Source organism: Aphelocoma coerulescens, chromosome 1 (genome assembly GCF_041296385.1).
Source record: "Aphelocoma coerulescens isolate FSJ_1873_10779 chromosome 1, UR_Acoe_1.0, whole genome shotgun sequence".
Lineage (NCBI taxonomy): Eukaryota > Metazoa > Chordata > Aves > Passeriformes > Corvidae > Aphelocoma > Aphelocoma coerulescens.
The window spans coordinates 24,262,135-24,282,884 of NC_091013.1; the positions used below are offsets into that span (position 1 = coordinate 24,262,135).

Sequence of the window (20,750 nt, forward strand, 5' to 3'; positions counted from 1 at the left end):
CTGATCTCTCCTTCATCTTCACCCAGACATTTTAGAGATAGTGTTAGTGTAACTGTTAATTTATCTTCCCTTCTTATCTTCCCATTGATGCACTGAGATCACAGAGATCAGCCTCCCTGATGGGGAAGGTTCAAATATATTTATTTAACTTACAAGAATTATAAAGGGTTAAAAATTTGGTAAGCAAATTGTAATTTGTGGCTGTTTGCTAAGTCACATGGCTTTGTATGTATCAGTAGCAAATCTGAGAGAAAGAAACTCTGTGCAGTTCATGGTAGGAGCAGCAGATTCCAAGCTGGGAGTCTGAATTTATTTCTAAAAATGGAAATCATCCATCATCTCCAGGATTTTAGATGATGGTATTTTTTCCTGTCACTATGTATTTTATATTAGCTACATGATTTTGTACACCAAGAGGAAGAGTTTACGTATTAAAATGTTTCCTGAATGTTTGCTGTATCTTTACTTCTCTGTGATAGATCTATTTAATTAAATTTATCATGAGACACTTTTTGTCCTGTAATTGTTTGGGTCACCTTGGATAATAATTGCTTTCACTTCATCATTGTAATCTGCACTCTATTGTGCATTATGCAGGTATTTCCCAGATGATGAAGAAACCATGGTTGTAAAATCACTTTGTTTTTGAAATGCTCCAGTATACTGCAGCAGCTTAGCTGATATTGTATTAAAGTCTCTAAGTGTTAGATGGTCTATATATTAGAGTAATAAAAAGTGATGATGTCAATTCCTCACTAAATGCTGATGTGCTATATGATGTGGCTCATTAGTTAGCATTTTTGTTTCAGGTATGTAGTTTGTTAGCTGTCAAAAAGAAAAGGAATGCGAACTTCTTGGGCCTGATACTATTTTTAAAACAAGAATAATGCAATGAAAATATTATAATATATATATTTTTTAATAACAGAGACATTTTATGTTTCTTTCTTTTTTTAGAAAATACTGTTCATAACTTCTCGACAAACATAATTTTGTTATAGTGCACTGACCTCCCACACTTTGTTCCAGTAGAATACTACTAAAATATTTTATAAGCAATTATTCATTCTGACATGACAAAGAATCATACATTAATAGACACTGATGTACTTTGCTTCTTATGAAATTCAATGCAATTGTTAGAGGAGAATATTATTGCATTTTTACATGGAAATACACTGTACTACTACACTACACATTATAATAGCATTATACTACAAAGAACATGCAAGTATGACTTTGAAGGTATCTTAGTGACTGTAGAAGTGCTTGAGCTGTGGTCATGCTGCTTTGTTACATTCCTGCAGAATTTACTTGTGCCTGATTAAGACAAATACATTCTTGAAGTTTGTATTAGAAAAATATGTAAACTTGGAACATTTTGCATTGAGCATATGTGTGTGGAGGTTTTTCTTTGTGACATTCTGAAATGATTCCTGGAGAATTGGGGTGGATTTGATCTTTTTTTGTCTGGTAGCCCTTAAGGCCTGACTGAGAATATATATGGAGGATTCATTCAGCTGCAGTGCTGTAGATGCCCCTGGATTGAATAGCTTAATATCTAAATAAATAAGACAGGCATGGGACAGCAAGGGGTGAGAATATCAAGATACCCTCAGAAAAAAGAAAAAAAAAATGGTTTCTACAGCAGATATTTTGGATTTACTCAGGCTTTAAGGAGAGTATATGTTGCCAGCTATGTGTATCAGGAGTTATATATTGCAGAGAGAGTATTTGTGGGAGACTGCCCTGTCATGTAGTAAATTAGTTTATAACTTACTCGTTTGATTTCAATTTTAAATTTTCATGGGATGTTTATATCTCATTTTGTGTATTTTCAAGTCAAGATACTGAGAAACTATAGATGTAAGGTATTAAAAAATAGCTTACTAGGTTTTGTTTTATTAAATGCACAAACCAGTATTGTTAAGTTCTCTAGTTGTGTTTACTTTTGTGTCTTAATTAGACCTTCTGTGTTTAAAGCTCTATCTTCTGCAATTAAGAACTTCATAGCTGCTGTAAAAGTATCACCTCTATACCATGAGAGATTCTGTTCATAATGCTTAGAAAGCTTTACAAAAGACACAAATGAGGGGGATGAAACATAATTGTTTTGAAATGTATTTGTAATTTTAATTTTCTACAATTTTTCAGGTCACCCAGCTTTATTTAAGTAATTCTGGAAAACTGTGTTCCTCGCTTCCCCCACATATATTTTCCTGTGCTGAAAGAGCTTACCACATGCTATTCCAGGAGCACCATCCTCAGTGCTTTATCCTCAGGTGAAAATTTATCTTTCTATTAATTAATTTGTACCTCCTGCCTTTCAGCTGTTTCCCTTGGGCCTCAGCAGTTGAGATTTCCATTTTAATTTTTTCTCCAACAGATTTTTTTTTTTCTGTGTACTGATCTCTGTATCATACATTAGAGAAAAATAGAAATGAAAAAGGTTTAATTACATCTCAAGTTCATAAATTCTCTTGGGCAATTGCCACTCCATGTAGCTGCATCTAATTAGGAGCAAGAGTTAATGGTAAAGAATTCAAAACTGCTGTGTGTGTTTGCTAATATTACATGAATCAGGATTAGAAATAGGATCTATTGACAATAAAAATGATAAGTCCTTGACTAAATTATAAAACTCTGTGGTGAGGCGCCTGTATTGGAGCTTGCACTCTGCCTCAAACGTCCGTGTGATCATGAGTTTGTTCTTTAGCTCTCCAAGCTCAAAACGGACTTTAAAATGGACTTTAACCTTTGGCTTTTATTCACAGTGTTGTTTTGATGGTAAATAACTTCAAAATTGTGAATAAATGTATTAGGAATCTGTGAAAAGATTTTTATCCAAATATGCTGGTTTTAATAATGGTGAAACTTGTCATTCACCTGGAATTTTTTAATCCCCAAATCTGTTAATCCTTCTTTTCTCAAGTTCTCTGAAAGCAGTGAGTCTGGAGAATTTGATGTACTCAGTAAAAGAAATTTGTTGTTCAGTCTTATCATCTCTATCTTTCCACACATTACTTTCATATTTTCTGAATCTTTAAACTTAATATCTTCCACAGGATTACAGAATCAATGAGATTATAAAAGACCTTTGTGATCATTGAGTCCAACTTTTGACTGAACACTATCTTGTCAAGTAGGCCATGGCACTGAGTGCCATGTCCAGTCATTTCTCGAATACCTCCAGGGACGGTGACTCTACCACCTCCTGAGCAGCCCATTCCAATGTCTAATCACCCTTCCTGAGACTAAATTCTTCCTGATGTCCAACCTAAACTTCCCCTCGTACAGTTTGAGGCCATGTCCTGTTGTCCTGTCACTTGTTTCCTGGGAGAACAGGCCGATCCCCGCCTGGCTACAGCCTCCTTTCAGGCAGTTGTAGAGAGTGCTCAGGTCTCCCCTAAGCTTCCTTTTTTCCAGGCTAAACACCTCCAGCTCCCTCAGCTGTTCCTCGTAGAACTCGTGCTCCAAACCCTTCACCAGCTCCATTGCCCTTCTCTGGACTCCGTCCAGAATGTTTTTCTTGAAGTGAGGAGACCAGAACTGGACACAGGACTTGAGGTGCAGCTAAATTTCTTACCATGTTACAAATTTTTTTTTTTTCCAGTCACTTCACATCTGAGCAAAAGTTCACTCACTGAAATTGAGCATTTTACAACAGGGAAGCATTTGGCCAAATCACTGAAGAACTTACTATCAGTTATTCACAATTGTTTTCCGTTTATAGCAAGCCAGCTTCACTCCTGTATACTTAACACCAAGAGCTGTCTTTGTATAAACTTCTAATGGAAGTTACAGAGTAAAATAATGTTATTAGTTATGCTCTTAAGTAGCCAGTAGGTGGACTTTTCTTAGTTAGCTTCCTTCTGACTGCATTTTGCTCTTGCTTTTCAGGATATGAAAATACATTAAGCACTGACAAGATAAGTAAAGAGCTGTCTAGGGAGCCTAAATATAGACTTGTTAAAAGCTAAGGATCCTTAGTAAATCAAACCAAAGATTTATGGCATGCTGATGGCTAATTCTGTGAGTCAAAAAATCATAATGAATACATAAAATGAAATGGTCTAATTTTTTAGCAGACAGGAGTGTCAATATCCAATGATACTGTTGTGATATAAATCACATTTTTAAGCCAAATAACCTGGAATGGAGAGAAATCCTTGTGCTTTACAGTGGAATGCATTGAAAGCTTTGGATTTCCTCAGTTTAGCATCACCAAAGGCATTCTGATCAAGTAAAAAATATTTATTTTTTAAAAGTATAGTTCTTTATATCATAAGTGCAATGGTCTGCTGCAGTACAGTTACAGATTTGTATTAAAACATTGTTTAGAAATACACTGTTCAATTTAGCTTAATTTTAAGAATATAATTTCCAACTAACATGCAGGATTGATCAGTTATAGATAGCATTACTGATACTACACAACCCATTCTTTTATGTTTAACAGTTTTGCTTGCACATATTTGTTTCAAATCTAGAAACCTCAGTCACTGGGAGCAAGACTCAGTGTCTCATTTACGTACTCAGAACATGGAGAAGAAATAAATTATTCTGACCCCTAAAAGTGTGCAAACTTAAGTCACTCTTCCCTGGATATATCTTACTATATTAATGGGAATTTGGAGTAGTAATGCTCACTGTTTAGGGTAGTACAATAAGAGATTTGTTTCAGAAGTTCGTGCAAAACAGCACACCTGTCTTCCTTTAAATCTGGTGGAAATCTTATATGAACACATTCCGTCAGCAGTTTTCCATCATTTCTGGTTATAGTTCAGTACTGCAGGAATAAGTTCTTTTCATTAAGTATTTCTGCACTTCTGAGTGTGGTACCTTTGGTCAGAATTGAAAATGAAGTGCAAAAAATAAAACCCTGTCATTTTTATTATCTCAAATGCAGATATATTGCTCCTCACATGTTATATATTTTGTCATATTTTCCCTAAATAGATGATTTGTAGAATTTCTTTATACTGGGATTATTGCTTACCAAACAATAATGATCCAGTAATGGGCCAGTGTTCTGAAATCATAAAGACACACCTGCCTAATATGCATAAAGTAAGGGTAAGTGGGTACTTCTCAGTACTTGCAGAAAGCAATTCTTAAAAATTGCCTGGGGCTGGCTGTTTTCTGACTCTTTTACCTGGGCTTCCTTGATTAACTACTTCCATGTGATTGTTCTGTCTGCCTAAGTCCCTCTCCATCCAGTAACTTTTTAACCTGGTGGGGACCAACTGCTGTGGTGGTCTCAGAGCTGGGGTGTTCACACAGGCTTTGTGGGTTTGGGAGTCACCACAAAGGGAGTTGGAACTCCAACCACAGCTCTTCACAGCCAGGCCATTCACGTGGATGTCCAGCAAGCACATGCTCCACATGGAGCTCTCCAGCGTGGGTGTCACTAGCAGCCCAGCTAGACTGGCACAAGAAAGCAAAAGAGCTGTATGATAATCCAAATGCCATGGATTTGATGGATGTAGGTTCTTTAGTTCCCTCTGGGTGTATTATGTGTTGTGTTCTTTGCTTCACATGGCTTTATATTTTCACACTTTCAATTGGTCTTTTTCCTAACAAATTAAGATTTTAATTTTTTATTTCAAAATAGAACTTATTTTTTATATTATTCATAATACTTGAAGACAGAAAGATTAGACCTGTAATTAAGGTTTTATTAACAAAATATTAATAAAGAAATAGTAGGGAACGGGCCCTCCATCAGGTAGTTATAAAAAAAAGCTGGAAAGCCAAAGAAGGAATAAAGTGAGAAAACTTCATGGAACTTGCCTAAAGCCCTATGTGAGAATAGGATTTCAAATTCTCTGTTTATTTTCCTTTCCTTTGGAGTACGCTGTTTCTAATTTAACCTTTTTTATCAGTGAAATAAGCCTTCTTTGTCTCTTCCATATTGCCTTCTAAGGAAGTTTTAGTGCAGAAGAATGCTTTTCTGCTTTGATGCTAACTTACCCTACACCTTGATAAGGCAATCCAAACAAAAGTAATAAGAAACCAACATTCATATTGTAAATTGCATTTGGAAAAATATAGTGATGAAACACTTATGTAAAAGAGAAAACAGGAGTTGTTCTCTAAGCAGCATTAAATTTCTAGAGCAAAAATACTGACATTGCAAAAAATTTTATTCATCCTCAAATGAAATGAAACAAACAAGATCTGGTACAAGGTACCAAATTACTTTTCCATTGTTAAATTGCCTCAAATGTTCCAAATAATGGTATCAACAATTAAAACTTTACCTAACATAGCATTTTTTTCTCAGCAGTTCAGTCTGTATTTTACTGAAAGTGAATATAACCCATTGAAATGTACAGAACAACTAAGTCATGTTGTGTCTCTCTTTCAGCAACCACATTCTAGTGAATTTTGAAGCCCTGAACAGTAATGTAGCAATCATTTTGATCAACAACCTCCGGTGGCAGGAGTGTACAATTAACAGTTGAGCCGAGCATGTCGTATCTTTGCAGCTGAGTTCCTGCAATGTTCAGAAAACATGAATCTTGAGAAGAAATATTCAAAAATGGACAGAAACTGTCCACTTTTGCTTGTTTGCATGGTCGTGTTAGCTGGGCCACATTTGTCTTGCAGTCAAAAACAGCACATAGCTTTATGTTAAAAGTGAAGCAAATTAATGCTTAAGTGGGGAAACTCATGGTGAACACTCCAGTTCCTTTGTTTAAGAAGGCATTTTTTCTGGTTTTAATTTTAAGTTGCATGCCTGCTTTGTAATTCTTGAAAACAAAGGCACATCAGCTGTTATTTTAGCATCCCTTCTCCCCACCCTCAATTTCTCCAGTTGTGAGAAAGATTTTTGAAACCTGGAAAAACTTTCTGTTACAGAGGCTGGTTTTGACAGATGAGTTTGGGCCTGAAAAAAACAAAATAATAAAATACTACAACAATTTTTAAGTATCAAGTCTTACATAGTTCTCAGAATTATACAAATATTTATCTTTATATTTATAAATGTCAGTACACTTTGGACAACCCGTAAGTTCTTACAAACTATGAATTATGTCGGATATGATTATCAAACATGAATGAACACTTCTGTTCAATAGCATAATCTGTAATGGTGACTGTACTAAACATCAGAGATGTTTTAATTTCAGAGAAGTTCCTTAACAGCGGAAATAACCAAAGAGCCACTGTTGCTAATCTTGTTGGTAACCTGTGGTACAGTGATAGCATCTTACAGCTGTGATTTTGGATTAAGTATGTTGTGGAGGGACAAAACTATTTCATCATCATGACACACAGTTGCCAGTGAACTGGCCAATGTGAGTGGGAGCAATGATAGATTTATGTCTGCCTGTAAGCTTGACTTTCTGTATTGCTGCCTGTTCCAAGCTTCCCTTCCCCCTCCCCAAGAGAAGCCAGGACTTGCCTCTGCCATGTGCTCTGAACTCCTTTGTTCCAAGCGGGGGGAAAACCAAATGTAACTCATACTCTTTAGCAGTGTCTGATTGGCCGCTCACCCCGGGTCTGCCCCAGTCCTCCCCTTTCCCCTTTTCCTAATAAAAGAAAGGACCAAGGCGGGGCCCACCCTCTTTGGCTTTGCAACTCTTTCTGAGGACATCTTGTCGTCTGTTTCTTTTGAAAGCTTCTAATTGCGGGAAATTAGGCAAGCTGGGAGCTGTATTTCTCCCTCTTTGCTTCTGCTGGTTGTATCAGCTTTGCAGCCGATACACTTCTGCTTTTAGAGCTACTGAAATGCTGGATTGCCCGTGCTGCCTCTCTAGGCTGCCTGAGGCTTTCTAAGGCATTGAACTACGAGCCCAGCCGGTAAAAAGCTGTAAGTATACTTCCTCATTTCTGGACAATACTGGTATAAGATCTATTAGTTGCAAGATTGTGAAATGTCTATAAGGGAGGAATATCCTGTCTGTAAGGGAGGACTAGTGTCCTGTTTCAATTTTTCTCGGTTCCTGTTAGTGACAACAGGCAAAGAAACATGGAATCTGGAGATTGCCATTATAAAGGCAGAAGGCTAATGCTGGATCTTAAGAACAGAGGCAGAATGATACAATTAGTGTTTGGAGAGTGAAGTCATCATTACATGGGCAGAGATGCATATTTTGTAGGGTGACATCATGTACCATCTGACTTTTGAAACTCTTTCAGAAAGTCAGAAGCTGAAAATCTGACCAAGGGGTAGTGCACTTAAGGAGAAGAACCTTGTTGTTTCTGGAGAGTTGCTAATTTCATATTAGTTGAGACAGTGACCATCTTGACATTATACAATTCCATTTGCTCTTAGACCTGGTTTAAACATGGCTTTGTGACCTGCTAGTTGAGATCTTCACGTAACGTAGAATCATAGAATGTGAAGAGGTTGGAATGGACCTTAAAGGTCGTCTAGTCCCAACCTCTGCTGCCTTTGGCCTCCCACCTCCCACTAGACCAGGTTTCTCAAGGCCTTATCCAACCTGACTTTGAACACCACCAGGGATGGGGAACCCACAACCTCCCTGGGCAACCTGTTCCAGTGTTTCACCACCCTCATAGTAAAAGATTTCTTCCTAATATCTTACCTAAACTTCCCCTCTTTCAGTTTGTATCATTACTCCTTTTTCTGTTACTACAGTTCCTAAGAGTCCCACTGTGGCTTCCCTGTAGGCCTCTCTCAGGTGCTGGAAGGTTGCTATGAGGTCTCCACACAAACTTCTCCAGGCTGAACAGCACCAACTTTCTCAGCCTGTCTCCATAGGGAGATGCTCTTATCAACTTTGTGACCCTCCCCTGGAGTTGCTCCAACAATTCAATGTCCTTCTTTTGTTGGGGACACCAGAGCTGGATGCTGTACTCACAAGAATGGAGTACAGGAGGAAAATTGGCTCCTTCGACCAGCTGGCTACACTGCTTTGGATGTAGGCCAGGATTCACTTGGCTTTCTGGTCTGTGAGCACACACTGCTGGCTCATGGTGAATTTTTCATTGACCATTGCTGTCAAGTCTTTCTGCTCAGGGCTGCTCTCTGTCACTTCTCTGCCCAGCCTGTAGGTGTGTCTGGGGTTGCCACGACCCAGGTGCAGGACCTTGCACTTTGCTTTGTTGAATTTAATGAGGTTTGCATCAGCCCACCTCTCAAACATGTCAAGGTCTCTGGGTGGTATCCCTTCCCAGCATGAGGTGTCACCCCACAGCTTGGTGTCATCAGCAAAGTGGAGCACTTGATCCCACTGTCCATGTCGCTGACAAAGATGTTCAGCAATATCAGCCCCAGTTCCTACCCCTGAGGGACACCACTCATCTCTGGTCTCCACATGGACAACAAGATGTTGAGCACCACTTTTTCTGTGTGACGATCCAGTCAGTTCTTTATCCACCAAATGGTCCACCCATCAAATCTCTAATTTAGAGACAAGGATGTTGTGCAGGACAGTGTCAAACACTATGTGAGTTCAGGTAGACAATGTGAGTTGCTCTGCCCCTGTCCACCAACACTGTAGCCCTGGCATAGAATAGAGACTGATTGGTCTGTAGTTCCCTGTGTCTTCTACTTTTTTTTTTTTTTTTTTTTAATGGATGTTAATATTTTCCTTTTTCTAGAGAGCAGGGACTTCACCTGACTGCAACGATTTTTCAAAAATTACGGATAGTGGCTTAACAACTTCATCTGCCAGCTCCCTCAGGACCCACAGCTGAATTTCATCAGATACATCAACATGTAGGCAGATTGTAAACCATTGCAGTCTTGGACCATAAACCTCCTACTGATGCCAGTAGGAGTTTGAAGTCCAGTGTCAGCCTCCACCTTGATATAGAAACATGGAAAACATAGACAAAAGCAGTTTGACACATCCCATATAGTAATGACAAGATCTGTCATGTCACGTAAGACTGAAGTTTGCCAGGCAAACAATAAGATATTCACCAAGCTGCATTTATGTCCCATGAGAGTTGAATGAGATTAAATGGTCCATTGCTATTCAAGTATGGAGCTCTTTTTTGTCCTTCCCTCTTTTGTTTCTTCCTTTTTAATTGATTTCTCCTTTGAAGTGATATTTGAATAGATGAAGGAATAGCCAGACAGCTACTATATTTTGCTGCCTTCTCATTTTCAGAAACTAAAATATGCAGATAACAGATTGACCAGCCATCACATTCATTGTACTTGTGAAAAATCTAAGTGGCTGTTGTAGAAACAGCCTTTTAAATTTGATCAAGTGAATAAATGAAGGAGGAGCATCAAATTACATTTTATTTGGTTCAGTTGTCTGTAAAGAAAACATCATCTTATAATTCAAGTAAGAAATTCCTACACTAATTTTTTAATCAGACTTCACTAACTTAATCCTTTCCATCTCTTTTTTCCTTTTCCTTCCTGCTTCATGCTTAAAATGCACCTGCTGATTTTTCTTCCTTCCTCCATCCCACCAGTTTTCTATTGTCTCTTTCCACCTTTGTCATTCTATTTCCTTTTGCCTTATTTACTTTGGTCACTTTGCCTGTCAGAGATTCTCATTCTTTTGGATATTTATTCCACATCACAAACAAGAAATCACAATGATCCAGAGAGAATCACTAAAGTCCGAGTGTATTTCAGAAACTGGGCAGGTTATAAAATCAATAAGCTTTTCCTTCTCCTTACTGTTCCTTTTTTATTTTCTTTCCCTTCTTCCTGTTATATTCTTCACTTTCCATTTCTTCTGATTCCCCATCATTACCACAGCAGTAATTTTCCCATCTGCAAAGAGAACCAGGCAGCATAAGTGAGCTCCTTTGCCGGACAAAAGATAAAGGAAAACATAAAATCTGTGCTATAAATACCTTCAAAAAAGCTTGAAAGCATTGGATTTGATTGGCTTGACTAGTGGTACAAGACAATGTATCTTGACAGCTCTGACAGCCCTCATGAACATAGACAGTCAGTCTATCTCCTGTGTTCTGTTCTTAATTTGTCATCCATAAACCTTCTGTTATTTGAAATGAAAGTTTGATGGAGGTACCTTAAATCCATTCAAACAAAGCTAGCAGAGAATATAAATAACATTTCAATTGTGAAACTAACAATGATTCCTCCCTCTCTTCCTTGCCTGTCATGTTGCAGTGGAGAAAGTGGTTCTGGGAAGACTGAAGCCTGCAAACAGATAGTGAAACACCTCACCTGCAGAGCCAGCTGCAGCAGAAATACCTTTGATACAAAGATAAAACATGTAAGTATCATTCTGATCACTGAGTGGAATGAAGCAAAACCTTGGCCTCTTGGATAGGCAGAGATATTTGATCTGTACAGAAAAAGGCGTCTGCTCTGTAGAAATTCATAAATGCTTTGTTTTCACCTTTGAAGTCAAAGAAAGTTTTTCTCCCTGAATGGGAATGGTATTAAGCTCACGTTGATGTAATAAGAGGAATCTCAAAAGTGGAGGCAGTTTTGTTTCTCTTTTTTGGTGACTTTGAAAATCAGTGGTGCAGTGAATAGGAAACATTTCTGTGATAAGGAACTGTTTCTTAAACATTAAATTAATTGCTTTCAGTAAATGAATAATTTGCCTGTATGGTGTGGTGATGCTTTTGTGGACGGTATAAGAAGTGTTGAGACATCTGAAGTAATAGTATGCAAGACAGCAACTGTAAACTTGCAGGAAAACTGCAAGGATTGAACAAAGTTATATGGCTCAACATTTGTGTACTAAATATATTTAAGAAACAGGTAAGAGTTCTGAATATTTGTTCAGTCATATTTAATTTCCAAAATATTTATTTCCATATATCCATATTTAATTCCCTATAAAGGTTCATACTGACATTTTAAATTATGCTAAATCCTGCATTGCCAATTCAAGTTATTTTAAAAAATTACCTTTCCTGATGAAATTTCTCATCCCAGATCTCAGGTCAGAGACAGCTATCAATGGGTCTTAATCAATGGAGGTGGAAGAAAATTATCACAAATTTTGGTTATAGAACGGTCCTTTACAACTAGCTTAGATGGAATATCTGACTTCAGATAGTAAAGGTAAATGTATCAGATCTCACCCATAGTGAATAGAGAAGAGATTCTAATTTATTTGCCTTTTAAGGTGCCTTAATGAACAGAATAGTCTGGACTCATTCCTGCCGCAGTTATGCATAGCACCATTAAATTAATAAAGCTGCACAGGTGTTGAATTAGTCTAAAGAGCAAGTACATCCTAAGCAACACTACTGGAGTGGAATTGGAACCTAAACTAGGTTGACGAGTTTTCTGCTGCCACCTACTGCACAGATGGCTGGTTTAATTAATACTTGTGAAGGGTTTGATTTTTAGAGCTTCTGTCTTTGTGGTTTGAATCACATGTTATCTGTGCCACTCCACAGACTTCTCCTCCCCCCCCCCCCCCAGCTAGGTCATCCAGTTTCATGAAAACAGTGATGTCAGAACAACAGTGTGCATGGACCACATTGAAATCAACTTCTAAGGATGCACAGAAGAAAGTTCTGAAGGGAACCTGTCAGAGTACAAGGGGTGTGAGCAGCTAGCTATACACAAAAAAGCTAAATACAATGGCTGTGACCATGAAAGCGTAACATGGATATGCATTTGTGAGACATGCCATAAAAATGTCTGAATCTATTTTTTCCTTGGTTTTTCGCTAGTATAATCCTGAAGTAATTCTATTTGAAATCAATAATTTATGCCATTTCTGACATTATACAAAACTTGTAAATTCCTTTGTTGGGTTGTTAGTATTGACTAATGTCATAAGATGTCTTCAAAGATTCTAATATTTTTACTAAGTGTGCCAGCTCCAGCAATATGACTCCAGTCACTCATATCCAAACTACTGGTAAGGACACAGCTCACATGTGAACGACGGTCTTCCCCTTTCACTTACAACTTCCACTATTCTGACATTGCTTTTTCTGAATATATTTGTTTTGAGCTGTCTTACTTTAATTTCTATTTTGGAAAAAAAAAAAACTGCCAAGGATTTTTTAAAGTACCAAGATGAAAAATGGTCTTCTTTTTTTTCCCCATTTATTAATCCCGAGCAAACCTCACTGATGTTTCTTGAAATATCTTCCTATTTATTTCCTCTCTTATTGCTTCTTTACTAATTTTTGCAGGTAAACTGTATCTTGGAGGCCTTTGGACATGCTAAGACACCCTTGAATGATTTTTCCAGCTGTTTTATAAAGTATTTTGAGCTACAGTTTTGTGAGAGAAAAAAAACATTAATTGCGGGTAAGTACCATTTAATCTGTTTATTTTAATATCATGCACAGAATGTTAGATCAGAGATCCCAGTGTGCCGTACACAGAATTGGACAGCAAGGGCTTCAAAGTTTGTGAAAGAGGCAAGGGGGATTAGGCAGAGGAACAGGTTTCATAGCCTGTGATCACTTGTCAGGCGTGAGCAGTGCCCTGTTCTGAGCAACCACAAGGTGGCAGGGAAGGACAAGAAACAAATTGACACCACAGACTCCTCGTATTTTCCAGGAAATCATGTTTCGCTTTATTTCACAAAGCAACAAACTGAGAGAGCTGTGTAGTGCAACGCTGTGAATTAAGAGTAAAGAAGGGATTGAGTTGTGCACTTTTACCTAATACTGTGTTGGGTATTTTAAGTATCCCTTAAATTAGTATGTGATAATATAATCTGTTTAGTGAAAAACAAATGAACAAGTTTATTCTGTAATACTGAAATCAGAGGTAATTTATTACAGCTTAGAAGTTCTTTTGAAACAACTAGGAATCATATTGATATTTATTCTTGTTAGAGGCAAGATAGTGTGAAATTTGTTTTCAAAGTAAATGTGAGTCTCTAATCCCTTGTAAGCATTCATTAGTGCAACATAAAGAGAAATACAAGAAAACGGATCAATCTTTCAGTTTGTTTCTGAAAACTCTGCTCTTCAAAAGCAGTCAGAGAGAGCTTTAATTTCTGGTCCACACAGGTCATCATAAAGTTACTCAGTGTCAAAGCAAGGTATGTCAGCAGAAATAACTGCACATAGAGAGTTTTTGACTTGCACTGCTCTTCCTTGATGGAGAAGCTGTATGGCAAGACACGCTTTTGTTCCAAATAAATTAGATTCCATTAGATAAGCATTTCCAAATCTACTCCCTTTTTTATATAATTTTAAATGTGTTTATGCTTTCTGAAGGATTTCCTAAAAAAATTCTTTGGGAATATTTCATAGTAGGAATTACATTTTCTTACAGTTCACTATACTCTAGAAAATATGATCGTTTCTTCAGGGAAAATGTCACTGCATGGGAAATTGCTATCACTTTTTTCTGGTTTGTTTTATAATGAATGCAGGATAATTGTAAAGGAAATTCAAAACTAAAAACTTGTGATTTTGTTTTTCATTTATAAGCTCTTGTGGGAGGAATGCAAAATTATATATACATTAGCATGAACTGAAGAGCATCTCAGTTGAGTTTGTAAGATCAATCCCCAAAGACAACATTTTATAAATCCTTTGTATTGCACATCTTTAATTTGAGTATATTGTGTTTGCAGGGTGTGGGTTTATGAACAGCTTTACCCAGAACTTCCAGTTTAATTCATAGCCATTGCCTGTGACAGAATCACTTAAGTAGGTTCTTGTGTCAGTTTTCTGGTACACTAGTTCTGTTTTTTTATCATTCTCAAGCCACAGGCGTTAAATGAGAAAATGTAGGGGTAGCCATTAACAAATATAAAAAAAATTACTTGTTTACCCTGCTATTCCCCAATTATTTAGGAATTGTATCAATTATTCTTACCAAACCTAAGGTAGCCAAAAGTTACATAATTTACTGTCAAGAGAGACAAGCCTTACTTCAGCAGTAGAAGTGTGTTCTATATTTCTGAAATTTGCAATTATTCCTGCTGTTTGATTTGTGTAGTAGAAGTTGCCTTTTCTCGGCCACTGCTAAACATCACTTCTGAGTGAAATTGTCCAAGATTTAGACCCCCATAAATGAGAAAAGAATCAGGCATGTTGTGTTTGGCAGGTTTAAATTCCACCCAGGGATTCTCTGTATTTTTTTGCAAGATCATTTGCAACAGTATTTACTGTCCTGCACTGTTTAAACATTAATTAAAAATTTAAATATGCAGAGCACCTGATTTTGCTGAGCCATGATTTTATAACTCATTGATATTAACAGGGCTAAATCTGTCTGATTTGTACACAAAACTCCAAGTGACACTAGACTGCCTCCATCAAAGGGTGTAGGGGGTTTAAACTTCTCCAAAGACAGATCTTACTGGTGGAGATCCAGAACAATTTGCTGAGGGACGGACATGCAAAGTACATGTGTACACTTTTATTATAGAGGGCAAGCTCAAGACAGCACTCTTTGCGTTTTCAGTGGACACCAATGAAGTTTGTGGCAGCTTCTTGTTCATGCTAAAGTTCTTTTAGACCCTGGAAATGCTCTGACTTTTGTCACATAAGGATTATTCTTCTAGCAGAAAGTAAAATATACCTAAATAACAGAAATGTTCCCCATAATTTTCAATATTAGGTTTGATTCATTCTTTAGCATAAACTGTATCTTTGCCATGATGTCTTGAAAACAAGGATGGAGCCTTTTAGTGTGGTTCTACTCAAAGCCAGTACAGATATCTGAAGAGGTTTTATGTAATAAAAGGTTTTATATTAGAACAAACACTTAGAATAAACTACAGACCAGCCATTTCATTAAGTTTCTAAAATAAATTCAGAATTCAAAGATTGATCTTCTGGCAAAAAAAATTAATATCATTCCTAGAGAATGATGAATTCCTACAGCATAGTAGCAAAAGGCTGATTTTTTTTTTTCTTCCCAGAATGGTCCTTCAGGTAAGTTGATATCATTCCTAAGATGAAAATTAATGCCTCTATAAATTTCCTCAGATTACTTAAAAAGAAGCTTAGGAAGAGAAAATAAAGTCTCAAAATTTTCCGACTTGCTTTTCAGGCATTGGTTTTCTCAGTCTTCACTTTTTGAAAAGCAGAGACTGATTTTTTTTTTTATTTTTTTTTTTTAAGTTTCATTGAAATGGACTGACAAATGTTATTGTCTTTAACAATAGCTGTGTTTAGGACAGCATGATTTTTGAGAGGGAGCAATGTAGTTTCTAAGAACGCACAGCTGAAAGACATTTCACTGGCCCCACTTTTAATACAGAATCTGCTTGCTGACTGTGTAGCTGTTGAGCAGATCAAGTGAGCTGTTAAAGGAAGTACAAATCTGTTTGTGCCTGTAAGCACAATTACCACTGCACAAAAATGACAGACTTCACTTAGGAACTCTATTATTTTCTCCCTTTTATTTCACACACAGATTAACAAACCTGCTTCACTTTGTAGAAAACCATACTACCATGATAATTTTCTTTATGACTCCTTTAGCACCATTAAGATGTGCTGTGTATGATTCTTGCTGATTGGAAGCTTGGCTTTTCTTAACAGTTCTTCCAACTGCAGGAGATGCTAGTTGAGATGAAACACAGCACATTAAAGTGCTGGTGACTTGAAGTACCTGGAAAGGACTGAATTAATTTATATCATCTGAATAAGTGATGTTGCCCAGCATTAAAGTTAAATGATAGATGACCTTTGGTAACATTTGTCCTGCTTTTATTAATCAATGAATGTTAAAAACACCTGAAGTGGTGGTTATGAAAGCCTTATTGAAGAATATTGCACGCAAAATGTGATTAAAGGTTTGAAGTGGGCTCTTCTCAAATTAATTGATGGTCAGATTAGCTTTACTGAGAAATAAGTTACAAGCGCAATAAAAGATGGAAATCATTCTTCAGGTTCATCTGTTCTGTTTTACCCTGTAGGAATGACAGCCGGGTAATGATTGACTCTGATGAAAGTGTGTGTCTGGGCCAGTCTGCCTGATTGCATTGCTTCAATTTATAATGTGTTGCAAAGGTACTGGAGCCAGAAACATACGTGATTTCCCAAGTGTGCCTTTTCACTTCCAGTACAGGTTTTGGTTTTTTAGTTTTTTCTGTAGAGTAGCAGCAGAGGATTAGATGGATGATACACAATTTCTCATAATACAGATTCTATAATAGAGTTCACCACTACCTTTTGTAGGGTGATTAAACGGGCCAGATCATGTCTCCTTGGTTCAGCAAGTCAGACATACAACTCTCTCTGTCAGGCCACATCTGTGCTGTTAAGTAAAGAAAGCATAGAGGATGTCCCTGGCTAATGTACTGCTGACCTTCTGTACTCCTTAACTGAGATGTGTCCAGGATGGTTTGGCCTGTGCAGAGTAGTTCTTTGAGAGACCCTGCAAAGTTATATTTAGTTCAAGGACATAATTTAGCTGCTGAGACCTTTCTCAAAACAATATGTTCAAGTTTCACCCATTTCATTTCCCTCCAGTCTGCGCTGTCTTTCAGCAGTATTCTCAAAGGTTTTGTTCCCTCATACATACTGTTTCAAGTAACCTCAGGTTTGCTGTGTTTATTTCAACAGTATAGACAGGAATTTAAAGAACTTCAAAAGATGGGAAGATAGGTGGAATTTAAATTAAAATGAACAGACAGATACAGATGATATAGCAATAACCAACCTAGCAGTGAATGAGCTATTGTGGACATTAGAAACCGTATGGTGACATGACATGCTGCCTGCTGGCCTAGTCATTAGGCTAATGCAACTACTGTGCCTCTGATACACACTCTCACCAAATTGTTTCACTTTGCATTGGGCAACACCTGTGAGCCCAAAACTGGTTCTGAAAATAACGCTTTAATCCCAGCCATCTCAAAAAACTAAAAAAAGAGAAAAATTCTAAAAAGACATGAGTGATATGCATTTAGAAAATATACTTGCTGTGCTGCAGGATGCATGCACCAATGTTTACAGTCACTATATGTTCAAGAGCTACTTCCAGTTCATAAAGAAAGGAGTCCTGGATGAGTTGGTTGAAAGCCAGGCTATGGGAAGCTATAGTTTAATATTCTCATCTGCTTACAGGGTTTCAAAAATATAGCTCCTCCATTGCTGAGAAGTACACCTTATGCTCTAAACTCAACAGTCCTTTCCAGGGTGAGGATCCTTGCAAAGGCTCTGTGAAAGCTCTGCCATACTGCAGGTATTAAAAAGCCTAAAGCTGCAGCAAAATGGACTGAGTCCATGTGGTGGAGGTGCTCAGTTGTGTGTGAAGAGACATGCTTCTGGTCTTTGCACCACAGCTACTATTTAAGTAATGGTGAGATAAAGTATGCCAGCAGTTGGGTAAGTGGGAACTGGGATCAGGTTCCTACTGATGAGAAAGGCCCTGACCTCTAGCTACAGTTGGACACTCCCTTGTTCTCTTAGTCTCTTGCATCTGGAAACATGAGGTGTTCTACTCCCAGGGGAGAGCTGAAGAGTAGCCTGCCCAAAACGGTGAATATCCCCCTGTCTCTTCATGGATATCTCCAAAATGCCTGTTGTCTTGTGAAGAGATGCATGGATCTGAGGGCTCAGTATTTCCTTTGCTTCAGTGCTTTGCCTCTTCCAGAACTTTAGTGGGCTGGAGGTTATGTATGATCCTGTAAGCTGCATTTCTGTAGGCAAATCTCACTCAACCAGCAGAGAAAGAAGAAATGCTTCCAAGTGTGTTTCTTTCAAGAGGTCTTGAATCTGTCTTCCATCTTTCTCTTTCTGTTAAGAAGGAGGCTAGAATAGATGCCAGTGCTCGGATGGCTACACTTTGGTGAGATGACTAACAGCTTGTCTCAGAAATTCTTGCCAAATACAGCAACTGGTACAAATCAACATCAGTATCTTTAAAACTAAGTAGTTTTAATGGTAATGTAAAACAGTAAGTAAGGTAATATGTTTGTTCCACCAATTTTAATGGAGTTAGGTTTTATATATGATTAATATAGAAAACCATTAATATGAATGGTAATACTATTTTTTATATGCTCCCCTCAGATAATTTTATAAGAAATCTTGTTTATTCTTAACTGTTGCAATGTTGAATGGTTTAAGATATTTAAATTCAGAACAATCAGTATAATGATGAATTTATGTGTTTGTTTCTTAATCAGCTAGGATTTATACATACATGTTGGAGAAGTCTCGTGTCATTATCCAGCCTCTCAACCAGAGTAATTTTCATGTTTTTTACTTCATGATGGATGGGTTGTCTGCTGAAGAAAAATACACCCTGCACCTCAGTAATTTGTCTGCACACAGGTAGGAAAGCTACTTTATATTTAGCATCAATAGTTTTCATATTATAATGCCTCTCTGCTGTTGAGGTCCTTCTTCCAAGAGTTAAAATTTTTCTCCTAACTTTTCAATGAGCTCTGACATTTTTTATTATGGAACACCTGCTCATGAGGATTTAGTTCTGAAGTACATGTGTACTCTCTTAACAAGATCATTTATATCCATTTGTATTGTTGCCTTAAAGGAGAAAAATAATAGAAATTCATTAGTTGTCTTTCTCTCTTCTGTGGCCTAGAGTAGGTCTCTTGTTTTTTGTTTTTTTTTTCCCTGCTGAAAAGTTTATTTCTTAAGGTAAAAACTGTTTTATTTATTAGTAATTTTCTTATGTATTTTGATGAAGTATCACTGAATGTAACTGGTATCTCCATTTTCAGTTTGATATTTACTTTGCAAAAAATTAGTAAGAAAAGCAGAAACAAAAGTTTTGACTGCTTTGAACCCAAGGACAGGATTCAACACCAGCACCTAAAATTATGTCTTTCTGTGTGACACCACATGAGCTGATTGTCTTGGCTCCCATTTGCAATCAAAGGAGATTGAGTCCGTGCTCAGCTGCATATAGACTTACACAGAGATGTGTTCTTTGGGTGAACTGAACCACATTTGTGGCTTCATAAACTGTGCTGATTACATCACCTTTAATGGTAAGAGTTTAAATATAAAGAGGTGGATATAGACACCTAAATGGAGTGTGTCTAAGGCTTAATATACTCCAAATGTTTACTATAGGAGGAGCTTTTGGGGTTTTTTCAGGAAATCTTGGGAGTATCTCAGTATTTATTAATTCAGATTATTTTAGAATTAAAAATACTCCTAAGATAGATAATTTGCCTTTTATTCTTGTCTTTCCTAAGAAGTGTCACTGAAATGAGAGAAGCCTATTTAGTATTAATGATCTTCTCTTAAACTGACTACCTTTAAAATGAGTATAGTGAGTAACTGTAAAATGGCCAAGAGTATTTAAAATTATGTAAGAAGAATGTTTCAGGTTTTCACATCTAAGCCTTTCTCCCATAGATTATTTTTTCTCAACTTTTTCATATTCCACCTTGTCTAGTCACTTGAATAAAATAGCAGTTCTAGATTTAGGACCTGTAAACAGAAAGACACCACATCAATTTTTGCAGAGAAAAGATTCCTTTCTTATGATGCTTTTCTTAGACGGAAGTCTTCAGACTACCTTTGTTTGGTAAGGTTTTAAGCTGTTACCATTTCTGTCTTATACAGAGTAGCATACCACACTATCTCTGAAGAAACCTCAGGCTAAGTTCTTCTGCTAAAAGTTATTCACTTCAAAGCAGGGAGAAGAAGAATTAAATTCTGTATTTTAAATCCTTTGAGGACTTGGAAGACCAAAGTATTTTAAGTTCCTGATGATTACTTTATTCCTCTTCTAGCATAAGTTGTTTGGAAACACTCAGTTTGTTCAGAAAATGAAACAGTTTGAAGTTGCTTTGCAAGAAGCTCAGACAAGAAAGAACTCACCATAAACCCGAATAATTAGATTCACATGAACAAAGCTTTATCTAATAAGATATCTGATAATCATCCAAAAAGAACAAAATAGTATT

The 20,750-nt window shown here is 37.1% G+C and overlaps 1 protein-coding gene across 1 annotated transcript in view; it reads left to right on the forward strand.

Moving 5' to 3' along the window:
- MYO16 (myosin XVI) overlaps positions 1 to 20,750 on the forward strand; it is a 366,164-nt gene that overhangs the window by 207,756 nt on the left and 137,658 nt on the right. The window contains exons 14-17 of the mRNA XM_069003962.1: positions 2,155 to 2,282; positions 11,078 to 11,183; positions 13,078 to 13,195; positions 18,996 to 19,143. Of these exons, the coding sequence (XP_068860063.1) occupies positions 2,155 to 2,282; positions 11,078 to 11,183; positions 13,078 to 13,195; positions 18,996 to 19,143 (500 nt within the window). The remainder of the gene's footprint in view (positions 1 to 2,154; positions 2,283 to 11,077; positions 11,184 to 13,077; positions 13,196 to 18,995; positions 19,144 to 20,750) is intronic.